The sequence below is a fragment of the Gekko japonicus genome, unplaced genomic scaffold (genome assembly GCF_001447785.1).
Source record: "Gekko japonicus isolate JY-2015 unplaced genomic scaffold, Gekko_japonicus_V1.1 scaffold3532, whole genome shotgun sequence".
NCBI classification, from domain to species: Eukaryota; Metazoa; Chordata; class Lepidosauria; order Squamata; family Gekkonidae; genus Gekko; species Gekko japonicus.
In genome coordinates, this window is record NW_015168152.1 from 107,180 (window position 1) to 133,046 (window position 25,867).

The 25,867-nt window shown below is 46.5% G+C and overlaps 1 protein-coding gene across 1 annotated transcript in view; it reads right to left on the minus strand.

Moving 5' to 3' along the window:
• LOC107113603 (syntaxin-binding protein 2-like) overlaps positions 1–22,683 on the minus strand; it is a 53,669-nt gene extending 30,986 nt beyond the window's left edge. Inside the window, exons 1-2 of the mRNA XM_015414950.1 lie at positions 22,596–22,683; positions 1,358–1,407 (exon numbers count right to left, since the gene is read on the minus strand). Coding sequence (XP_015270436.1) covers positions 1,358–1,407; positions 22,596–22,632 — 87 coding nt within the window. The 5' untranslated portion in view covers positions 22,633–22,683. The remainder of the gene's footprint in view (positions 1–1,357; positions 1,408–22,595) is intronic.
• Positions 22,684–25,867: the final 3,184 nt, after the last annotated feature.

The window sequence follows — 25,867 nt, forward strand, 5'->3', positions numbered from 1 at the left end:
ACCCTGTGAAAAGTGATAGTAAGGGCTACCGCTGTTCTTTAGCTTGGTTTCTCTTTGGAAGGTACATTCTAGAAGCCGGTACTGCAGGAGTTTACTTCTGCTCTTTGGCAACTTTGCTATGGGATGCCACAGGGCAGATTCATGGGTTGGGGGGTACTTTGATATATGGCCCTATCTCAGGCTCCAAAAATTGCTTCTATGAAGAAGAAGCGGAGATTGGATTTATACCTCGCCCTTCACTACCCAAAGGTGTCTCAGAGCGGCTTACAAACTCCTTTCCCTCCCCCTCCCCACAACAGACACCCTGTGAGGTAAAAGAAGAAGAAGAAGAGATTGGATTTATACCCCGCCCTTCACTACCCAAAGGTGTCTCAGAGCGGCTTACAAACTCCTTTCCCTTCCCCTCCCCACAACAGGCACCTTGTGAGGTAAAAGAAGAAGAAGAGATTGGATTTATACCCCGCCCTTCACTACCCAAAGGTGTCTCAGAGCGGCTTACAAACTCCTTTCCCTTCCCCTCCCCACAACAGACACCCTGTGAGGTGGGTGGGATACAGCAGAGAGCTCTAAGAGAAACTGCCCTTTTTCAAGAACAGCTGTGCCAGAACTAGGGCTTGCCCAAGGTCATCCAGCCAGGTGCAAGTGGAGGAGTGAGGAATCAAACCCGGTTCTCCCAGATTAGAGTCCGCGCACTACACCAAACCAGTGTTCCCTCTAAGCTGAGTTAGTATGAGCTAGCTCACAGATTTTTAGCCTCCAGCTAACACATTTTTGTCTAAACTCAGGAAGGATGGCTCCGGAGCAAACTGATTTATGCAGCAGCCAAATCGCTCGCTCACAACTTTAATGCCAGAAGCTCACAAAGGAGAATTTTTGCTCACAAGACTCCACAGCTTAGAGGGAATATTGCACCAAACTGGTTCCAATATGCAGCATATTGGAGCTGTGAAGTTCTAAAGGCCTGGGGAAAACAAATCCACTCAAACTAGAAGTCACATTAAGCCCCTGCAAAGCCAGTGGAGCAAAGCTAATTCCAACAGCCTCTGATCTGTCTGCAGCCCGTAATTTCACGGCTTGGCTGGCCTGCGCTTTCAATGTGTCAGCAAAAGTTATGGGCGCCTCTAGGAACCTTGACTGCCACAGTCAAGGATACAAAAGATCTAGTCGTCAACACCTGCTGCCATATTATATCTGTGACGCACTATGTGTGGAATTAAAGTGTGGACCTGATTCCACAAAGGCAGGTAATGCCCTCTTTGCAGATAATTTTCAAGATGCAGGAAATGATTTTAGTCGTAGGCTATACGGAGCCTGAGTCCCATAGGCAGTTCCCTGCCCCGCAGTAACCCATGCCTACCTTCCACTCGCCATCTTTCTTCATGCTACGGATGACGTCATTCAGGATTTCTGCAAGTTTAAAAAACAGCTCGTAGTTAACACTGAGGCACCTTCTACTGTCATTAGAATCACTGGCCTTTTCCTATACTTGTTAATCTTCACAGCACCTTACAACTTCACTGCAGACTTCTTTGGTGGGCTTTAGTCATCTATATACCTAATAGCCAAGTTGCCCCCTCCGTGCGGATATCTAAATCCGCACATTGGGGGCACTTGGGGGGGGGCAGGGAGATTTTCCTGCACATTTTGGGCAATCCCCATACGTGCAGAAAAATCTGAAAACTTGGAAAAAATATGAGGGGGATATTTAAATCCCCCCCCAAAGTAAAAGAGCGTTCCCTGCACCTGAGAATGGCTTCGCCACTGCTGCCGTCAGGGAGGGAGCCCAGGGGGAGGGAGAAAGTTTGGCAGGCCGAGCTCAGGCCTCGCCACTGCCATTGGGGGGGAGGGGGAGGGAGAAAGCTTGATGGGCCAGCCAGGCCTTGCCGCCACTGGGGGGAGGGAGGGAGAAAGTTCGGCGGGCTGGCCAGGCCTTGCCACCACCGCTAGGGAAGGGGGGAGGGAGAAAGCTTGGCGGGCCGAGTTCAGGCCTTGCTGCCGGTGCTGGGGGGGGGGGGAAGGCTTGAAAGGGTACGGGCCTCGCCGTGGGTGCCGGGGACAGGGGGGCAGGGGAGAAGGCTCACTTGCAGCTGCTTCCTTCTCCTCCTGTGGAGCTTCTCCCCCCTCCCACGAGTATCGTGGGTCCCCCTTCTTGTCAACATATAATATCACTACTCAGGGGTCATTTCGAGGCAAACCGAGCAGGAACGGCATTCCGGGAGTAACAAGTCCAGGAGCGGGCACGAACACTAAATGTCTGAACTGATCCATTGTTGTCTTAAAATATGGACGAATTCCATGATTTGGTTTTATACTTCCTTGGCCCTGCCAATGGGCTTCCATCCACAGCACTGATCAGGCTGACATCCACACAATATTGCGGTGTTGGGCTCTCCCAGAGCAATGACTGGGTCTATGCTGTAAATATTGTTGGGAGCAGCGCCTTAAGTCTCTGCAGAAAAATGAAACAGGCGTCTAGCAGCACTGTAAAGACTAACAAGATTTATCTCGGCATAAACTTTTGGTAATCGTACCTCACTTCATCAGATGCTGGAATAAACCTTGGTCATCTTTAAGGTATGTCTGGAATGTTTGTTATGTTGAAACCAATTAACATCTATTCTTGGCTATTTTCTTTGTGCTTTTGAAGCAGTTTTTCTCCAGGTAGGCAGCCAGCTCTGAGTTGGGGAATACCTGGAGATTTTTGGGGTGGAGCCTGAGTGGTGGGTGTTGCCTTCTGACACACTTCCAGTAATGTCAGGGGGTGTGGCATATCGCAGGGCTCTTTTTGTAGCAGGGACTCCTTTGCATATTAGGCCACACCCCTAATGTAGCTAATCCTCCAAGAGCTTACAGAGCTCTTCTTACAGGAGCTTTTGAAGTTTCATATTTTCAACAAAGCATAAACAAAAATATTATCGGCATCCCGGTTATGCAGTAGCTGTTAATTTGACCATGAAATCTCATGGTATTGATTAGATTTAAAGTTTACTTCTTCTATGAACATCCATTCAATAATGTATTTAGAATTCAAAATTCTCACCTGTGAAGATAAAAGTGTGGCTTCATAGTATAGGACAATGGTCAGGTATTGCCAGACTGCCCCATTTGTGGGGCCTACGCACCTTCCTTGTTTCTATCCCGCCCTCCCCACGAACGGGCTCAGGGCGGCTCACCTTATTCCCATTTGCTAATTCAATGTTGGGTTCAAAGTTTAAGTGAATCATTGGGTATCTTGCCATTGTGGTTCATGAGCTTCGTCCAAGCTGACAGGTAGGATTACCAAAGGCAAGATTTCCTGTTAATCTATAAGAGGTTTATGGCATTTGTCAATTAAAGGTAAAGGTTCCCTTGCTCGAAAGCCAGTCGAATCCGACTCTAGGGTTGCGGTGCTCATCTTCGTTTCAAGGCCGAAGAGCCAGCGGTGTCCGAAGACGTTTCCATGGTCATGTGGCCGGCATGACTAAACACCAAGTGCACGGAACGCTGTTACCTTCCCACCGAAGCGGTACCTATTTATCTACTTGCAATTTCTTGCTTTCGAACTGCTAGGTTGGCAGGAGCTGGAACTAGAGATGGGAGCTCACTCCATCATGCTGCACCCGGGTCTCAAACTGCTGAACTACTGACCTTCCACAGCCTGCAGTTCAGCGTCTTAACCACTTGAGCCACCGCAGCTCCAGACAATATACTGACTTTGAAAAGCTACTACTTACACACAGATTGACAGGGAAGGCTTTAATTTCTACTATTTACAAAATTTTGATAGATACCTCAAGTTTACCCTCTTATACTGGGCCTTGGCAAATGGACTGTAATAAATCTTTTTCTACATCCCAGTGGGAATCAATATGGTCATCATACGCTTTGAATACTAACTCTATTAATATGCAACAACAAAACGATAAAATTATGGCTAGGTGGTATTTAACACCTTTAAAACTTCACCACAGGAACAAGGCTCTCTCACCATGATGTTGGAAACGATGCGGTGAGCTTGGGTCTTATTACCACTGTTGGTGGGAGTGCTCGACTATACAACAATTTTGGCTGAACATTTTAAGTCAAATAAAGATCTTAACGGGATATGATGTACCATGCAAACCTGAGGTTATACTTTTACATTCTTGGGAGGGCATTTTGATTCCTCGGATTAGAAAAGACCTTATAATGTTACTCCTTTTCTCAGCTAAAACAACGATCGCTTCTTGTTGGGAAAAAAGACGACCCTCCTACAATGGCTGTTTGGTATTCCAAGATTTGGGACCACCTAATCATGGACAAAGTGGCAGACAGTATTACTAATTTAGATCCTTCATCAGGTTATTCAAACTATATTGAACGGTGGTTCCCAATTTTGGAAAACTTGGAGAAAATTGTCGAGGAGATACGGCCTTCTCAACGTAAACAATATTATAAATTCTTGAAGAGGGGTTGGTTGCTTTGAATGTGTTTATTGTATGACAAATTGAAGGTATTTCACTTAAGGATTATGGTTACTGACCCTTAAGTTGTATATTTTAACATTATATTGGTAGTATAATAGTTGTCATTGTTAAATTTTAGTGTTCTATGCTAATGTTAAGGCCAAATACTGCCAATCATTGAAGTCCCTTTATTATAACAAAGTTATTTACTTTTTCTTGTTATTGTCATTGTATTTGAAAAATTCATAAGAATCTATTTTTTAAAAAACCTCTCCAAAACATAATACGAGTAGAATTACCAGCAGCATGGAGGGATGGTGGAAAGATAAACTACATTTCTACATGACTACTCTTATGGGAAACACCTGCAATAGCCTGGTGACCTCCACCTGCCTCTTGGACCTGTGTCCCTCATGGCTGGTGAAAGCTGGTGGTGAGAAGATACGGGGGACCCTGGTGGACATTATTAATCTGTCCCTAGATTTAGGGGTCTACTCAGAGGGATTGAAAAAGGCCGTGGTCATACCACTCTTTAAAAAGCCAACTCTGGATCTTTTGGATCCTTCCAATTACCACCCATTCTTGAACCTTTCATTTCTGGGCAAGGTGATTGAGAGAGTGGTTGCAGAGCAGCTCAAGAGCTTCCTGGATGAAGCCTTGGATCCATCCCAGTCCGGCTTCCACCTCAGCCAAGGGGATGGAGACAGCTCTGGTTGCCCTCACAGACGAGATCCACAGACAGCTGGATTGAGGCAAGTTGGCCCTGCTGCTATTGTTGGATCTTACAGCAGTGTTCAACACAGTTGACCATGATTTTTTGACTCACTGCCTCGCTGACACAGGAATTTGTGGGGTAGTCTTGAAATGGCTTACCTCATTTCTCCAGGGTTGGGGACAGAGGGTGGTGCGGGGAGAGAGGCTATCACCCAGGCACCCCTTAGGGTGCAGTGATGTTATTTAATATCTACATGCGCCCCCCTTGCCCAGCTGGTCCGGAGGTTTGGGCTGGGGTGCCACCAGTACGCTGATAACATCCAGCTTTATCTGTTGATGGGCAGCCAGCTGGATACTGCCCCTGCAAATTGTGGGATGGTTAAAACAGAGCTGGCTGAGACTGAATCCTTCTAAGATGGAGGTTCTGTGGCTGGGGCAGGGGGATTCTGGTGCAGAGTGCCAACTCCCGGCTCTTGCTGGTGTGCCGTTGAGACTGGCACCTACTGTTAAGAGCCTGGAGATGATTCTGGATGCCTCCTTAACAATGGAGGCCCAAGTCACCAACACTGCCGGACTGGCATTTTTCCAACTATGCCAGGTCAGGCAACTGGCCTACTACCTGTCTCACCCTGACCTAGCCACTGTAATCCGCCCAATAGTCACTTCCAGGCTGGATTACTATAACTCACTCTACATGGGCCTACCCTTGAGGCTGACCCGGAAACTCCAACTGGTGTAGGATGCAGAGGCACGGGTCCTCACAGGGACACCGCACACAGCACATATTCAACCTGTGCTGTGTGAGCTGCATTAGCTTCCAGTGGAGTACTGGATCAGGTTCAAGGTCTTGCTATTGACCTTTAAGGCCCTTAACAGCCAGGGAACTATGTACCTTTGGGACTGCCTCTCTTGGCATACCCTCAGAAGGGCTCTGTAGATCAAAACCCACTAGTGGTCCCCAGCCCAAGAGATACCCATTTGTCCTCGACCAGGGCCAGGGATTTCTCTGCCCTGGCCCCAACATGGTTGGACTCTCTGCCAAATAACATCTGTGCCCTGTGGGACTTATTACAGTTCTGCAGGGCTTATAAAACAGAGATGTTCCACCAGGCGTTCGGTTGAGGACAGTGATGGTTCCAACTTCTTGGCACTCTGGTCCCCTGCCCTCCTATGAGACAACAGCACTATTAGGATTTTAGCGCCATCTTTAGCTCAATTGTTGGTCTATTGTTTTTAATCTTGTTTTATCCGATGTCTTATGACTGTGTTGTACACTGCCCTGAGCCTGGTTTCTGGGAGAGGGTGGTTGATAAATCAAATTAATTAAATCAATCAATCAACCAATCATTGGGCTTTCTCTAAGGAATTTTCCAGAGTAAGAACAACTGACAGCTCCTAAGTTTCTCTGCTGGAGGGAGTTATCTAATTAGCCAGCCTGGAAGAGTGGCCTTGAAGACAAACTAGCTTCTGGGAGTGACAGCACCTGTGAAAGAAAGGGAAAAAACCTAACACACAGAATGAGAACCCTCTCTAAAATGGACACTCTCTTGACATACAGGTTGTTGTTGTTCAGTCGCACAGTCGAGTCCGACTCTTCGCGACCCCATGGACCAGATCATGCCAGGCCTTCCGGTCTTCCGCCGTCCTCTGAAGTTTGCTCAACTTCATGTTCGTTGCATCTATGACACTGTCTAACCATCTCATCCTTTACAGTCAGGGTTGATTTCTTTTAGGACTGACTGATTTGATCTTCTTGCAGTCCAAGGGACTCTCAAGAGTCTTCTCCAGCACCATACTTCAGAAGAATCTAATCATAATAACAAATACGGGCCAATCAGCTGATTGTTATTATGCTTGAGAACATCTTATGAATAACTTCACTATGTATGGGAGTTAAGGAAGAATCAGTTTTGGGAGACCCATGTCCTTATGAAGACACATTTGCTTGATGTGAAAAAGACGTATCATCGAAACGAATGTCAACTCCAGGGGAGTTGACAGGGGAAGAACAAGCTCAGACGGCCGGGGAGATGTGCCGGGCTCACTGCCATTTTCTGCCTCAGCAGCCTGGCAGGTGTGCGTGGGGCTCACCATCATTGTCTTTGACAGAGTGTGTGGGGGAAAGTTTGGCGAGCCTGATGAAGAAGAAGAGATTGGATTTATACCCTGCAGCTGGGAACAAGCTTCAGCGGGCCTGGCTGCCAGGACCCTTGCTGGGTTCGCTGCCATAATCCTTGACGGTATTGGGGACAGCCCTATGAGGTGGTGGATGCTCCTTCGCTGGACGTTTTCAAGTGGAGGCTGGACGACCATCTTTCGGATATGTTGTAGGTATGTAGGGCTACCTTTCAGTATACTCCTGCAGAGTGCAGGGGGTTGGACTACATGACCTGCAAGGTCCCTTCCAACTCTAACATTCTATGATTCTAACCACTTTTTGCTGGGGGGGGCAATGTTTTTCTCAGGGGGGCCTGCCATTATATGTCTGTGCGGTACTGCCATGCCATGCTCATAATTCTAAATAATAACTAAATTAGAAAAGACACCTTTAGACATTTCTCTGCTGGTCTGATACATTTATTGATTTACAGCTGTTGACCTTATAACCTTAACTTGTTATTTAGTGTCACTTTGCATATCTTGATCACCTGCGGTAGATGGAAGAATTTAGGCAGGGATTTAACCTGGGATCTATGGCATACCATAGAAGTACACCCTCTGAAGCTGCCATTTTCAACAGTCCTCTGGAGATCAGTTGTCATTCCTGCATTTTGGCAATCCTACCTACGATTCAGGGTAAATTTAAGAGCCCAACTCCTGGATTGCCAGACGCCACCAAAAGATTGTCTTGATTGTTAGGTCAGCCGGGATTTACTCACCAGGGGGAGGCTCAGGGAAGGAAGAGGGGGCGGAGTCTTCTGCCTGGACTCGGCGCCTCCGGGAAGTGGGGTTGTTCTGCGGCTGCAGAGCTAGGAAAATCAGGGGTGGATGGATTGTCGTACACACAGCCGGAAGGCGCTTACTCTTGCTCCAAGCTGCTTGGGGGAGGAAGGGGGAACTGAGAATTGGGGGAGGGGCACTTTAAAACTGCAGGGGGGCCAGGCCCCGTGGGCCCAGGCTGGAAGCTGTGCTGGGCCTGGCTGCAGTGATGGCGGGAAATAACTGCAAGGGGCAAGAATCCCCCCCCCATGAGCATCAAAGATTCCCACTTGTTAAAATATTAACTACTCAGATTAGCTGAAGTGTAGGAAAGCACAAAAGCACAGAGGTAAATTTTTTTCCAGCAATTCAGTGTGAATTTACTTAGCTGCAGTGGGAGTTTGCGCGGTTCTGCTGCCCAGCAATTTCGCACTATACCTATGTTAACACTGCTGTTAAACCCACTTTCAAACACCTGGCATCAGCACTATGCTTGTGTGTTACACAAAATGATGGCTACAAGAAAATTTGATCCAGAAAATTAGCTAAACTGGACTTTTAATACAAAAAAAACCCCCATGCAGATAAGTAATACTCCCATACCTGTATAATCAGCTTCATAAATCTACCAGTTCCTGGTTAACCTTCATCTCAGCCCATATGAGCATTCACAGAAAGCATGTTATGAAAAACAGAGCGGTTACTACCTTGACACTTAGGGAGTCACATTTGTCCCAAGAACATCCAGATATTGCAAAACCAGGCTGAAGTGTTTCACTTGAACAAAAAGTCTCTGGACTGATCCAAAGTTAATTGCTTGCTACCCGGGTGGAAGGATACAGCAACCATTTCATCTGCTTCTTGATCAACAACATTAAGCGTTCAAAATGACTCTTAACTTCAGGAGCTGCTTTATGTTTGCTGAAGACCAAACGCTTTTAGGTGGCTGCAGGACAACCCCCCCTCCCCCTTTCGGAACACGGTGTTTTGCAAGAGGAGAGCAAGCAGCTATAATGGAAAGTAGATTAACAACAAATAGGGGTTGGGGAAGGCAACATCATAGAGTATGTGGCAGATAAGAATCTCAGCCCATCCCTCACATACCAATTCAATGAGAAAGCAGCTAACACATCATCCAGAAAAGCAGGAGAGACTGTTTGTAAACCACAACCAAACCTCTAGCTCTTGAAGTACAGAAGTGAGATAGAGAGCCATATGGCTACATGTTCCATGTTAATGTAGTGGTTTCCACATGTTGATGGGGCTTGTGTGATGTCTCCGTTGCTGATGTGGCAGCTGATACAGTGCAGCATCAACAGGGCTTCCACATGGCAAGTTTCCCCACAGTTTCCCTGACCCCAACAGCAGCCATCCCCCCCTCTCTGAGGCCACTGGAACGTTTTCAATTTTTAAAAAATCAGCTATTATTATTATAAGCTGTTGTAGATTTTCCTGGCTGTATGGCCATGGTCTTGGCCTTGTAGGACCTGAGATTTCACCAGCAGCTGTGACTGGCATCCTCAGAGGTATAACACAGAAAGATGGAGTACTCTCCCCGTCTTTCTGCGTTATACCTCTGAGGATGCCAGTCACAGCTGCTGGCAAAATCTCAGGTCCTACAAGGCCAAGACCATGGCCATAGAGCCTGGAAAATCTACAACAGCTAATGAACTCTGGCCGTGAAAGCCTTCGACAACATGTTGTTGTTGTTGTTGTTACTGTTTTTGCAACTGGAGTCATAAACAGGTATTATATCTAACTAGGTTTTTATTATGTTGTATTTCTGGTATTTACATTTTTTATTGAGCATATCAGTCAAAACACAGACATAAACTCATTATTCATCTTATCGATATCCTCATTTCCCATTTTTAACAATCGTGAAACAAAAGAAAAAACAATCCATCTGAGGTTACTATTGCAACAACCAATTTCCCCCCCTCTTTTAGTCCCTCTTTTCCTATGCTCCTATCTTACCCGTTTATAAATCCCATCCAACTTCCCCATAACTTATACATACACATAATACCACTCAAAAACTACAGTTCGTTCTAACTCGCATAGTACTATTACCCTGCTTCTGTACCTAAAATGAAAAGCTGAAAGGGTTGCCTCCGATTGTGGGAGCTATAGAGAGGCACTCTACAGCGAGAGGGGATATTATGTTGTATTTCTGAACATGGTTGTTGACCGTAAATAAACAAACTGAACTGCTGGTGACTGACTGTGTGTGCACCTGGAAGTCGTGGTGACCTCTGGTGACTGACCCCTACTGGGGGCCTGGAAGATGTTCAGAGAGGTGGCCAAATAAAGCCTGCCCCTGCCTCCCGCCTCTGGTATTCCAAGGAGGTCTCCCATTCAAGTACTTGCCAGAGTCGACCCTGCTTAGCTTCCGAGATCTGACGAGATCGGGTTTGCCTGGGCTATCCGGGTTAGGGCCTCCTGTGCCTTTCTCGTCAGGAGAATGGTCGGCAAAGAAAAAACCCTACACAGTATCTTTGAAAGTCCGGCATCCCTGGGAAGCAAAACAGTAGCCAAGCAGAGTCTGATCTAAGAATAACCAAGACGAATTTTCAGAGGCAGCGATGCTTCAGGTCTACCCCTAGCATGAAAGGAGTGCCATCCTATCTGGCATACAAGAGATACCAAGCGGCAATGCCAGCATATCAACACTGCAGACTTATGAGGAAAGTTCATGATGCGAGAACAACTTGGCCAAAGAGCGCTTGCATGGGATCAGCCATTTGCCCTGTATAATGTGCTATGTAACACACTGCAGTCGCACCTGCCTACATGAGTTGGTGCCCAACATTCTGAAGAAAAGCACAATGACTAACATTATGACTAAAAAACAGGGCTGACAAGTTGCAGGGTGTATGTGGAAACAAGTAAATTGTGGTTCACACACAACCCTGGGAGTAATTGGACCAGAGCTCGCTTGGTCACTGTAATGAGGCCAGTGCTCAAAGTGCAAAGCAGATTCCTTGAAAACCCAAGTCCAGTAGGGATGGGCAGAAATTATTGCTTGCTGCAGTTTTTATAACTTTTTTATTTTTGAAAAACATCTTTAACAACAAACAGTAACAAACAATCAACAACCAACCAACAAACAAGTTGCAGGGTGTATGCGGAAACAAGTAAATTGTGGTTCACACACAACCCTGGGAGTAATTGGACCAGAGCTCGCTTGGTCACTGTAATGAGGCCAGTGCTCAAAGTGCAAAGCAGATTCCTTGAAAACCCAAGTCCAGTAGGGATGGGCAGAAATTATTGCTTGCAGTATTGCAGGTTTTTTTTGGTTGTTGTTTTTATAACTTTATCTTTTATTTTTGAAACACATCTTTAACAACAAACAGTAACAAACAATCAACTTAGAACCATCCTTAATAAAAGACAAAATCAACATATTTAGTAGGAAGCTCAGTCGTCCCATTATTTACCTTGGACACATAGTCGAAAAACACAAACCATTTTTCAACAAAATTTGATTTTTTTCGCTGGCGTTTCTGCCACCAATAATTGAGATGCAAGCTTGTCCATTACTACCAATTCCCACAATTTAGCAAACCATTGTTAATGGAAGGTATCTTTTCCGTCTTCCAAACTTGAGCCAACCGGGTCTTAGCCGCAATCAACATTAAGGAAATGTAAGTATCCTTTCCCCAATAATTAAGCAGGATTGATTGAGGGGTATTAGGTAGATGAATTCCCACAATGTCTTCTATTTGTTTAATAACCAACTTCCAGTACCCCATTACCTTGGGACAATCCCACCAACAATGAAGCAGGGTTCCCCAATGACCACAGCCCTTCCAGCAATTGGCATTTTGCATTATTTTAGAATGAAAAAGTTTTTCAGGAGTTATGTACCACCTTGAAAATAATTTATAACTTTGTAATCTTATGTCAAGGGATCTAGTGGTATATAAATATTGCTGCAGTGTTTTTAAAGAATCATGTTACTTTCTTGCAAAAGAACTGATCCCTCTATTTCTCTCAAAACTTACTCAGGCATTTACAAACTTGGGGATGATGATATTTAAAAAAATGTGACACAAAGCTATATTAAAATTATATGTCACTTGTTAGCCTGTTCAGGAAGACAGTAGAAATCTGAACATATAAAAGCTGAATTGATGTAAGTAATGGTCAGGAAACGGTAAAGTAGCTCAAATAATAAATGGGAAACCAGATCCAAAGGGTTTTGGGTTTGTTTTCTGTTGCTGCTGAGGATTTAAATCTATGTTCCCATCAACTCATCTAATCTTGAGAGTACAGTTTGTCTTAGTTCAGGCTTGTCACAGAAAGAAATTTTACACCTGCAAGAAGAATAACAATTTGCTCCTCTGCGAGCTAGTTAATTCAGTATCTAACTACTCTCACCTTCTTATTCACATCCAGTTCTGTCTTTGTGGGGGGTTCTTCACGAAGTCATTCAGAGTTACACATTTCAACCTCACCTCACTTGGTAGAGTCTCCCTATCAAGCTATATTAATGAAAGTGACTTCATCTAGGGCTTCCTCTACGTTCACTTAAACAGGATGAGAAGCATTTTTTAAACCACCCCTGGGTTTCGGAAACAAAGCCTCATGATCACCGTGCATACGAGAGGAGACCAATTGGCATCCATAATGGTTATCAGAATTCAACCAGACCTTCCCATTCTTGCTGTTGAACCGGCACACCTAGTGGCTACAAGCTTGGGTTTTAAAATAAAGCCCCTTTACATGGAAAGCCACCGAATCCCTTTAGATCTGTAATACTCACAACAGTGGGCTCGGGAGCGATAGGTAGCTTTGTCATGCCACCTGTGACTCTTGTGAACACCATTCCCCAACGTGGGTGAGCTTGTGGTTTTCAGCTTAAAAGAGCCACCCACCTCAGGTGCAAGCCTTGTGCCAGGGATGGAAATAAAGGGCCCTTCTTCTTCAGCACCCCACCCCCCCTTCTCTGCAGCCTCTGCACTCCCATCCCAACAAGCAGGCAGTCGTCAGGAGACAGCAAGGTGGCTACAGAGAAGAGAGATTAAAACTACCACTATCACCGTGGCAACCACCAAGGGAAAGAGCAAGCTAGTCACAGTGGCTATTGGTGGTTTCACTACCTCTTCTCCACAGCTCCCTCGCTTCTTGTGAAGAGAAGTTTCACAACGAGGAGAAAGAAAGAAGACAGCAAGGCGAGGAGAGCACACACAGGCTTCCCACGGCTGGAGCCCACGCTGAGCCAAAAGCTTTAGCTATGAGTTCGGTTTCATGTACTCAAGGTGGCCTATCCTTGTCTATTGACATATGTGGCAGAACCACCCCCGTGACTTGTGAGCACCACTCCATTCCAGCCCTCTGAGGGGTCTAGGCACCAGTAGTTCCCTCCGTCTCTGCCTAGCCCACCTGACCCTTGGAGGGGTTTATTTCTCTCACCTCTCTTCACTCTGCTGCCACCTGACCCTTGGAGGGGTTTATTTCTCTCACCTCTCTTCAGTCTGCCGCCACCATCATTTTGGGAATTACCCACCAAGAGAGCCAGCACTCTTGGCTTCCCTTTGGCAGTGCCAACTAAAGGCTTCATCTACTGCCTGCATCTCCTGCTACCCAGAGGGTGCATTCAGACCGGGGCTTTACATCGGTTAGGGTTCCGGTTGCAACCGGTGTACTCACCGGCATTCACACGACGAACATCTGCCTCCTGTCCCTAACCGGTGTAAAGCCCTTTACACCGTTGCACTCTGCCACTAGGTCCCAAGTGGTGGTAAACTGAGTGCAACGGTTGTAAACGGTGCACCCCGGCGTCTGATTGCTCTCCAACGTTGCAGAGACACTTCCGTCGGAAGCCTGAGGCTTCCGGCTTTCCCCCGCCATTTTTTAAAAAAAGTAAGCGATATGCGCTTGGGCGAAGCTTCGCCCCGAGCGTTTGTTAAGAAAGAAAAAAAAAGCCCTTAGTTTAACTTCCCGGAGGAGTCCAGGACTACAGGGAGGCCAGGTTGGGCTTTAAACTTTAAAGTTAAGTCCTTACCTTTAAAGTTTAAATGTAATGGGGGGGGAGGTTGAGCATGCGCAAAAATCGCCATTCTGTGAATGGCTGCCTATGCGCATGCTCAAACTGTGCTTAAAAAAAAAACTGCCGACGCCCGCAGCATGTGAGCGGGCGTCCACCGGAGGGATCTGGACGATGGAGGTAAGTGTGATCGCGTTTCTGCCGGCAGAAACGCCCCGTCTGAACGCACTGCTTACTTTGGGGATGGCTTACTGCACTTGTGCACTCCCAGAGAAGTAGTGATTCCCAGAGAAGTAGTGATTCCCAGAGAAGTAGTGATTCAGCTACCGTCTGCCTCCCTTCCTTGGTGCCTGTTTCAAATAACGTGTTTGAATGGTGGAGGTCTAACTGGTGTACAAAACAACCCCTAGCATTTAAAATAGTATAGAATTTATTAAAGGGGGAAAAGTCCACACACTTTGCGCAACAGTGGACTAAGCAAGGAAGACAAAGAAAAACACACATTCCTCTGCCCCCTCAACTGACCTAGCTGGTCTTATTCTAAGGCAGGCTCTTTAAGCTCGGAAGTTTTCCATTACCTTAGAGACACAGCCTGGGCAGCTAGCCCTTTGTTTCTCCACATGGCATTGGTGTCCTTCGAGGCAGAGCTCAGGGGTAAGAGCTCCTTCTTCCAGTTGGAATCTGCCAAAATGACCCCCTCTCCCTCCATGCCAATAGATTTTATCACTTCTGTTTTCCCACTACATTATGGGTCAAAGAATCCTTTCCTGAAATCTCTAGGAAGGTGCCATCTAGCCACTTGCACTCAGCAAATCTTTGTGTCCCTTCTAGGTGTCAGATTCCAGCCAAGTGTGAAGTGGCCATTTCATCGTTTTTTGACCAGGAGGGTCATTTGCACTTACAATGCCTTGATGGTTGCTATATGCTAGAGGTATTGACAGGATGGACAATGCTTGTGGGCAATTTCTTGCTGTTTTCTGCTAACCAAGAAAAACTTTTAAAACCAAATGTGAGGGTTTTGCAAAGCCTAGCTCTCAAAATAAAATGTATTTCTCCACACTATACTACTCTCCCACTCTGTTGCATTTCCTTGACTTTCTACAGAGAATGTCTGGGCATTACCACATGATCACAGCAGTCACAGTTTTCAGTTCGCCTGTACTGATTTCCTGTCACACTACAATTGTCCGGTCACAATGTATGCACATTGGCAGTACATGAAGGAATCATATCAGGCCCATATTAGCACCCAACAATAACTTCAGATTTTCTAGCAATGGTGAATAGGTGATAAGCATGTATCCATGTTGAATCCATCATGTGACACTGTTTGGAACATGACCAACTCTGTCCACAGCAGTATACCATCAATACAAGAATCACTGGCTGCAGAGTCATGAATTCCAGTCACATAATCCAATATAGAGCTTTCTCATTTACAACCATCCTCCTCTGACCAAGTGTATCTCAGATGGATTTGGAAAAAATGCGTGCAAGAAACAACCCTGGAAATCTAAGAAAGATTCCGATCACAAAGGAGGGTAAACCAACAAATTCCAAGCAAACCCTGCACTTCGGTGGAAAGCTATCTTCAAACTGTGGATGTTTTGTGTTCCACCTTTTATGGTCTGGTCAGTCAACAACAGCTGTAACGCACACAGCAGAAATTAGATAGCAGATTAACCACAATACCACCCTTTCAAAATTACTGAATTTTTTAGGGACTACAGTAAACACGATTTAAAAACAAAAACAAAAACGAAGTTAATACTAGATCCACAGCCTTCATATTGATTCAAAAAAATTAGCATGCCCGTTGAAGGCCATTCTAACAAAGTTAGGGTCCAATGACACCTTTAAGATCAACAGAGTTTTATTCAAGGTGTGAGCGTTCGTGTGCATGCACACTTCGTCAGACGATGAAACGGAACTACGTATCATAGTTGTATATATAGGAGTGGTTTGTTCAATTAGCATGCAAAGTAGTGAGGACACATTATTGAAGGCCATTCTAGTTTAATAAATGAATAATTTAAACTAGCGGAGCATACTACCTATTGCTTAGTCACTTTTTCAGCTGGATTAGTTCTTAAACCACTCTTACTAATATAATATTTCCACTTAGGGCAGGATAGCTTAATGCTTCTTTGGTGGTTAAATTACTCCTGCTCTTTTAAAACCAGGCTTGCAATTAGCTATTTCCTTTGGTTACCTGCTGCTGATGCTGCTAAAAAAAACCCTACAAGACCTTTATGCAGCTACCACTGTATTTTTTTCATCAAACTAGGTGAATGCAGCCCTATAGCACTGCTCTAGGAAGACTGCACAGCTAAATTTACCCTCCCCTATGATACCCAGACATATCCCCAGGAAAATATGGACAACCACCACTTAATATTTTTACAAGACTATTTTAATATGTTGTTTGTTAGAGCAAGGGGCTGCGGTGGCTCAACTGTTTGAGACGCTGAACTGCAGGCTGGAAGGCTGGTAGTTCACCAGTTTGAGACCCAAGTGTGCCGCAAGACCGAGTCAGCTCCCGTCTCTGGTCCCAGCTCCTGCCAACCTAGCAGTTCGAAAGCAAGAAACTGCAAGTAGATAAATAGGTACAGCTTTGGTGGGAAAGTAACAGTGTTCAATGTGCCCTGGCGTCATGCTGGCCACATGGCCACGGAAACGTGTTCAAACAGCGCTGGCTCTTAGGCTTGGAAATGGAGATGAGCACCGCATCCCTAGAGTCAGTTTCGACTGGCTTTCAAGCAAGGGAAACCTTTACCTTTACTTGTTAGAGCAACACATTTAATTAATGATGAAATGAGAACAAAAACAAAACACTATAGAGAGAATCACAACAGGAGAACTTGCTAGAATCAGGGTTTGCATCGCTAGCATGTTAAAAGTATATTTACTCTCAGATGAAAGGGTGAATTAAAGCCTTTTCCACTGGGAACTGGAACATTTTTACAGCCTGCTTCTTGCAATTCCCTCTTCATTGCCCTATTGTTATAGGATTTGAACAAGGTAACTATGGGCAACTCAGCTGGGATTGTGTTCAGCAACTAAAACGGTGGTGGTGGTGGGGAGCTTGTAACCTTCTTGGTATCTGGCACTCTTTCTCGAGGTGAAGCTTGCTGGTACTTACTGAGAAGAAACAGAGATTACAACGCCTTTAAGACGAACTGTTGGAAAGAATTCATACGCCTCTGCTTTACTGGATTTGTGAAACAGATTGAAAGGAAGTTTATTTACAACAATACAACAACCTTTATTGGCATTATGCACTAAGAAGTATGCAAAACGTAAGGTGTACTCAATACAGTTAACACATATCTCGCTTTTTAGAAGCCAGATACAAAAAAAATGCCACTGTTTCGCTACAGCATTTTTTGCAGAAAGAAGGAGAAAGGATTTATAATGATCAGATTGGCCTATTAAATCCATTAGCAACCGATCTAAATACTTAACACAAATGTCAGCATAATAATCACAATACAAAAGGACATGCTCAACACTTTCTACTTCCTTTCTTCCACAGTCACATAACCTCTGTGTGAAGTCTGTTCATCATGCATCAACTTTCACTCTGAAGTTCACTCCGCCTTCACTCTGAAGTTTCACTCCGCTGGGGCTTGTCCCTCTCCCATCAATGGGCACCAGCTCAGGCAGCCGGCTGGCTGTGGGCCCCTATTTCCTTCCCCACCCCACTGCCTTGGTGAAGCTGCCCGGCCTCGTCCTTCCCCCCTGTGCAGTCGAGGCAGCGGGCCAAGCTGCCTGGCCTCATTCGTCCCCGCCACCCCCTGCCCCGGTGGGCCAAGGCCTGCAACACTGTCCCCTTGCTTACTGAAAGGGCGACGGGACAGGCCGGGCCTGGCTCCCCGCCCAGCCTCAGGCCCAGTGGCACGGCACTGTGTCCCATCATCCCCAGACCGCATGGGGAAGTCTAGCTCAGCTCTTTGCTGGAAGGGTTGTAATGCCCCTGGTTCGTATATACTTTGTTGGTGGGAATGCCCTGTCATTGAATCCCTTTGGCACCAAATTCACTATTTGATTATATAGATCACGGGGATAGATCTGCCTTTTCTCCCAGAATCATTTTTATTGACATATTGGCCAGATTTACAATTGCGGAAAGATAAAGTAGAAACCGTTAGTGCACTTTTTGCAACCGCCCAGCTGACAGTGACGGCATTTTGGAAAAACCCTAAAGCACCTAGCATGGAGCTATGGTACAAAAAAGTATGGGATCATTTCGTTATGGCTAAGTTAGCAGATAGTATGGCACAACTTACTAATGCTAACTTGTTGTTCAGTCGCACAGTCGAGTCTGACTCTTCGCGGCCCCATGGACAAGATCCCGCCAGGCCCTCCTGTCTTCTGCCGTCCTCTGAAGTTTGCTCAATTTCATGTTCGTTGCATCAATGACACTGTCTAGCCATCTCATCTTTTGCTGTCCTCGTCTTCTTTGACCTTCAATCTTTCCCAGCATCAGGGTCTTCTCCAGTGAGCGCTCCCTTCTCATTTGGTGGCCAAAGTATTTGAGCTTCAGTTTCATTATCTGGCCTTCCAGGGAACAGTCAGGGTTGATTTCGTTTAGGATTGACTGATTTGATCTTCTTGCAGTCCAAGGGAGTCTCAAGAGTCTTCTCCAGCACCATAGTTCAAAAGAATCTATCCTTCGGTGCTCGGCCTTCCTCATAGTCCAACTCTCGCATCCGTACATGACTACTGGGAATACCACTGCTTTGACCATGTTGTTGGCAGGGTAATATCTCTACTTTTTATCATGCTGTTTAGGTTCGCCATCGCTTTCCCCCCAAGGAGCAGGCGTCTTTTAATTTCATGGCTGCAGTCACAGTCTGTGGTGATCTGGGATCCCAGGAACGTGAAGTCTGTCACTACTTCTACGACTTCCCCTTCTATTTGCCAAGGAGTGATGGGGCCGGATGCCATGATCTTAGTTTTTTTGATGTTGAGCTTCAAGCCCACTTTTGCGCTCTCCTCTTTTACCCTGAGCAAGAGGCTCTTTAGGTCCACTTTCTGCCATTAGAGTGGTATCGTCTGCATATCTGAGATTGTACTAAATTTTCCTCTATCTGGTACCCAATTTTGCAACACCTTTCAGAAAACGATATAATCCCTCCTAGAGCTATTTATAAGGATTTTAAAAATAATTTTAAATTTCTGGCTGTTAGAATTTTATATTATGTCTCTGTGAAATGTCTTTGCTGCTATATTTTGAATCAAATCTAAAGAAATAGGCAGAGGTAGGAGACAGGGTGCGTTGTTAGCCATCTATAAAGACCAGATCTTAACAATGTCCTCATCTGATTTATTAATTTAAAATTCACAAACTGAATTTTAAAAAAGGGTTACTCACTGCAATTCTAAGAATGCAATCATTTCTGAAGTTATATGGCAAGTACAGCTCAGAGAGGGAATGAATGAGATAGGAAATTTTTTCCTTTTCTCCCATATGAAAGAGTTAAATGAATAATGAGTTAACCTCATCTTACTTTAACATAATTACATAACATGAGCATTAGAAGCTGATGGGCAGTAGGTTCAGGATAGACAAAAGTAAATACTACTTTACACAGAGAATGGTTAAAAAGTGGAATTTGCTGCCAGATGATGTAGTGATGGCCACAAGAATAAAGAGCTTTAAATGGGATTAGATAGTTTCATGGAGAATGTGTATCAATAACTACTAGCCATGGTGACTAAGGGGAACTTTCATTTTCGGAGGCACTAATCCTCTGGATCCCAGAGCCAGAAGGCAACATCAGGGGAAGGCCTTGGCCTCTATGCCCTGTTTCTGGCCCTCCAGAGGAAATGGTAGACCACTGTGAGAAACAGGATGCTGGACCAGATAGACTATTGGTCTGATCCAGCAGGGCTCTTCTTATGTTAAACAATCTAATTGATCTTGTACCTTCTGCCTGGCAAACACAGAGACGTAACCTGCTACCAAAGAATTTACAGCCCCAATCCTTAGTATGTTTAGTCAGAAAGCAAGCAAGTCCTAGCTAAGATTACATAAAACTGCAAGCCTGAGTGTTGAACTAAAAAGCCACGGACTGTTCAAATATCCCATTTTAAAGTGGGAGTTCATCCCTACTAATATGAAGTTGGCGTAATGCTTTCTGTGAGGTTTATGATGCTACAAGTGACTGGATGGCTGGCATTTTTAGCAACCTGACCCAACTCCTGGCATTTTATCAGGCTTCTCATAGTCCCTGCCCGGGGCAAAGAAACAGACCTATTCAGTCAAATAGTGGTTAGTGAACTACAATCAGAGGTCATTTCGGGGGGGTACGCGGGGGAACACAGTTCCCCCGGGTGAGGTGCAGGGGGGTGGGGCACATGATGAAGCCCCGCCCCCTGCTTCCGGCTGCCCCGCTTCCTCATTCAGCCAGGAGGAGGCAGGAGAAGAGGGAGGGTAAGTTGCTTCCTCCCCGCCTCTCCCCACCCCTGCCTGCCTGGGGCCAGGGAGGGCCTTGGCGGGGCTTCCTCACACTCCTGCTGGCCTTGCAGGTCCACCGCCGGGCCCCTGATGTCAGGGTGTGTGGCATATGCTAATGAGTTATGCTAATGAGTTCCCCTAGCTCTTTTTCTACGAAATGACCCCTGACTACAATTAAAGAGAGATGCCAATGAAACAGAAAGAACGGAGGACCAAGCGAGATATAGTGGTGCCCTTGTGGCTACCATGAGGCCGCCACCATTTTACAGTGATTTAAAAATGCTGCACGCAGTGCACACTCTTGTTCACCCATCCCTTTTGGCAGGTTTCAAGAAAGGAAGAACATAATTGTTCCATACATCCACCAGAGATCAGACAAGGAAAAAATAGATATAACTTACAGGACTAGAAGTTTAAATGTAAGTGCTAGGAGGAAAATAACCTAGAAGAATCAACAACAAAACAGTCTGTTAGTTCTCCTTCCCTACAGTCTTTTTCAAAATGTTTCATGGGTCCCATTTTTAATTGTTTCTCTCTCCCTTATTTCTATGTCTGTCCAGTTTCTTTCTATCTTTTAGCCCTTATTTAAATGCAATGTTGGTGGGCAAAAACAACTTAGCTGTACAAGAGTACACACACACAGAGCATCTCCTTTAAATTTGGCCCTCCTCTGCTGCACATGCAAAGTTAGCACACAAGAGATCCATAGCCTGGCATGCTCCCCATGTACACATAGCACGGAGCATCCTAGTTGAAACAAGACACTAGGAGCAAGTAAGCATTATCGCACTGGTAAATTCTTCTTAATTACTCACATCACATCAAATTGGGTCTTGCTTTCACCTCATTTTCCACCGTAGCTCTCAGTTTCTCATAAAATAATGTGGGTAGTGGTGGTATCATGATCTACCTTAAATCAGTAATCAAAGCAGGTCTGGATCCTGACTCAACAATTCAAGATCAATTCCCCACAATTTTAAGGGGTGGGGGGAGGCTAAGAAGGCATCTCTCAGAGATGGAAGGATTCCAATCTACATTGGCTGTTTACCTGTATGGAAGGAACAGCCAAAGCAACCAGATACTCTTTGCAGATGTGATATATGGCTAAAGAACACAAAACACTTCAAATGGTGGAAAGGAAAGATAGTGACATGGGCTTAGCAGAGCAAGAGAAGAAGAAGAGAAGAGATTGGATTTATACCCCGCCCTTCACTACCCAAAGGTGTCTCAGAGCGGCTTACAAACTCCTTTCCCTTCCTCTCCCCACAACAGACACCCTGTGAGCAATGCTCCCACTTAGCTGTGGAGTCTTGTGAGTAAAAATTCTACTTTGTGAGCCACTGGCATTGAAGTTGTGAGCGAGCGATCTGGCTGCTGCTGCATCAATTAGTTTCCTCTGGAGCCCTCCTTCCTGAGCAGAGACAAAAATGTGTGAGCCGGAGGCTAGCTCACGCTAACTCAGCTTAGAGGGAACACTGTGAGGTGGGTGGGGCTGAGAGAGGTCTTGACAGAGACTGCTCTTTTTCAAGGACAGCTGTGCCAGAGCTTGAGACTGACCCAAGGTCACATCCGCAGCTGCAAGTGGAGGAGCAGCGAACCAAACCGAATCCTCCCAGATTAGAGTCCCTGCCCTTCACCACTGCACCAAACTGGCTCTCTCTATACACCGAACTGGCTCTCGTGCAAGCAGCAGCCCAATACTCCTGAGGAATGCTCCTGACCCAGCCCTTGCAAGGATCCTCCAATCAGAGACGGTGACCTGCGCCGACGCTACGAAGGTTCGAGGCTCGGGTGTCTTGCCTGCCTGCCTGCCTCCCTCCGGAAGGCGCAATGAAGGGGAGGGGGACGTCAGAGACACTCTCCCACACTCAGACCCTCCCCACATTCCCCTCCGGTGGGGCAGGTCTGCTTTCTAGTGCCGCGGCGCGAAGCCAAAGAGACGGGAGGCAGCGACAGTCCGTTCAGCCTCCTCCCGGGGGGGAAGACCGGAGTCGCGCGCCTGTCCCCAGCAGAGGGCCCCCAGCGCGCGCGCGCGCGCACACAGGCACCCCCCTCCCCCAATCAGGACCCCGCCCGCACTCACTCTCGCCCACGACCGCCTTCAGGCCAGCCGGCGCCATATGGGCCCCCCTGCGAGTGCGTCCGGCTCTTGCTTCCCTGGAGGCCTCGACTTCCGCCTCTGGTCAGCCGGGCGGGGCGTCACACGACAGGCACCGGGACTCGCCCCCTTCTGGGACCGCCCTTGGGGACACACCCCCTTGCGCGAAGAGGAGGCGCTCGCTCGCTCGCCGGCAGGAAATGCTCGCGCCGCCGCCGCCGCCGCCGCCCAGAGGGCTGCCGCTGACAGTGGCCCTCGCGTCGAGTTCCGCGGTGGGTCCCTGACTCCGTGGCCGCAAAGCCTGGAAGTCGTCGGGGCAGTGTTTTGCTCAGGGGGGCCAGCTACGATACGTCTGTACGGAGCTACACCCATTTGCACCTTCCTCACTGTGCTGGTTTGGAGGGGGGGGGAGGGAAGAGGTGAAAGGGAAGCACATAGATGAGGAGAAGACAGAAAGGGAGGAAGGGAGGGGGACAGGTGGAAAGAAAGCAAATAGATGGGGGAGAGAAGGGAAGGAAGGAAGGAAGAAAGGGGGGAGGGAGGGGGACAGGTGGAAAGAAAGCAAATAGATGGGGGAGAGAAGTGAAAGGAAGGAAGGAAGGGGGGGCAGGTGGAAAGAAAGCAAATAGATGGGGGAGAGAAGTGGGAGGGAGGGGGGACAGTGTTTAGGTCAACAAACATACACACTGGTGTGTGGAGGAAGTCAACTTGTTCCCAGTAAGCCCAGACTCGTAGCTAATGCGGTGCCCAGCCCCCTAACATTTCTTCTGGGGCCCTTAGGCACACTGATTTCCGACACCCAGTGCACCAATTCCCTTCTCAGTGCAGGAGTAGTGGGCAATGCTTCCTCTAAGCTGTGGAGTCTTGTGAGCAAAGATTCTGTGGATTAGGAGCCTTCCTGACCACCTCTGGGAGGTTGTTCCACAGAGTTCCCTCTAAGCTGAGTTAGTTTGAGCTGGCTCACTTTTAGCCTCCAGCTCACACATTTTTGTCTTAGCTCAGGAAGGATGGCCCCAGAGGAAACTAATTTATGCAGTAGCCAAATTGCTCACTCACAACTTTAATGCCAGTAGCTCACAAAATAGAATTTTTGCTCACAATTTTTGCTTAGAGGGAGCATTGGCTGCCACTACAGAGAATGCACATGCCAATCTTATCTGCTTGCAGGATGGCGCCCTCAGATTAGTGAAGCTGTCATGGTGGCGCATCACGGGAGAGGCAGAATGGCTGTTATATGCATGCTCCACCTACCTCTGGATAGTAACCAAGCTGCACTGTTCTGTATTAGCCGAGTTTTCAAGTAGATCAAGGTAGAGAGCCATTTTGCAGCCTGAAGACAGCATTCTTGCAGGTGCATGAACTTGCTTCTCCAGTAATAATGGTGAGTCCAATATAACCCATAGTCTCTTCACTGAGTGTCAGCTAGATCCATCAACTGTGGGGAGTGCAGTGCCCTTTAAGTCTTCGTCATTCGCAGCCAGCATCACCTGTGTCTTCTCAGGATTCCAACTTGTTCAAGGAATGCAATGGTTTAAATCATTCCTTATGAACTGGACTGAGAGGGTTGCTACTGGAGATGAGGTCAGCAGAGTATGATTTGCCTTGGGGGGGGGGGGAGGTTTCCAAAAGTCTCATTTTTCTTGCCCATGTTTTTTCAATTTCAAGCCCCTGGGAGAAATTATCTGTAGTTTTGGAGTTGCGTGTCATCAATATGCCGATTATTGTCTAGACTGATAATGCTGCAGAACTCCAGAGCCAGTGCCTGGCTGCTGTGATTAAGTGTTTAAAGGTAAACAAGTTGAAACTGACTGCTGATAGGATGGAGACTATGCTTTTTGGGAAGGCGGAGGTCTTGGAGGGCAGTGAGCTTCCCACATTTTATGGTGTCCAGCTGACCCTCACTCATTTAAGAGTCTAGGAGCTATACTGGACACAGTATTTGTTGCAGGAGAAGCAAGTTAATTCAGCTTCAAAACTGGTTTCTTCCTTTCTCACTTCCCCCTGATGAGGACTTCCTACCTTGGCCACATGGATCCATGCCACAGTGATCTCATGGCTAGACTACTGAAACAAGCTTGTAACGATTTCATGTTTTGTGTGTTTGTGTCTTTAAAAGTGGTTTGCATGGCTGTGTGATGATAATGTAGAATGCTGGACAGGCATGTGGTGTGATTGGTGATTGACAGAGAGGGGGAGGGAGGATAAGATATGTCAGTCAAGAGTGTCAGTTGAAGGGTGTCTGTTAGAGTTATGAGAGTTGAGTAAAACAGTTAGTCGGTCAGCAGAGAGTGCTGCATAAAAGCACTTAATATGAGAGTTGTCCTGAGGTCCCTGTGAGGGAAAGATTGGGTTCTGTGTAATAAAAGAGTTAAGCAGTTTGTTCGTTTTAAGGTCTGAGAGAGAGAAGTCTTGTGTGTGTTATAAAAAGTTAAAGCATAAAGAAACAGTAACCATATATTGCCTAAGGAAGATACTGTTACAAAGTGACATGCCCTGATCCCTGTCAATAAGAGGGAAGAGTGTGTAAACAGTAGGGATGTGCAAAAAAAAAAAATTCGGTAAAATTCGGATTCGGGTTTATTGGACCCGAATTTTTTTGGGAAACCCGAAAAAACCCGAATATCTATACCGGTAAAGCATAGAAATCCGAAAATTTTCGGGAATCCCGAAAAATTCGGGTCCATTGTAACCAATGGGGCCATTGAAGTCAATGGCAAAAATCCTCTTGAAACTTTGCGGGGGGCTGGGGGGGAGGGGGGTTGGGGTAGAGGCTCCAAACTTGGAGGGAGCTCACTGGAACCTCTTCCCAACATGCCCACCAAGTTTCAAGGCGATTGGACAAGGGGGTACAATTTTATGGCCCCCCAAACAGGTTGCCCCCAGATCAGCCTTCTGCAGTTTATTCCCGGTTTGCCGCCGAAATTCGGCGGCAATTCGGCAACATTGTATCATATGGCCCTTGGAGTTGGAGGCTCCAAACTTGGAGGGTGGTTACTAGAACCTCTCCCCAACACACCCTCCAAGTTTCATGAAGATTGGACCAGGGGGTCCAATTCTATGGGCCCCCAAACAGGTTGCCCCCATCCCATTGTTCTCTATGGTGGGAAAAAAATTACATTTTTTCCCACCATAGAGAACAATGGGATGGGGGCAACCTGTTTGGGGGCCCATAGAATTGGACCCCCTGGTCCAATCTTCATGAAACTTGGAGGGTGTGTTGGGGAGAGGTTCTAGTAACCACCCTCCAAGTTTGGAGC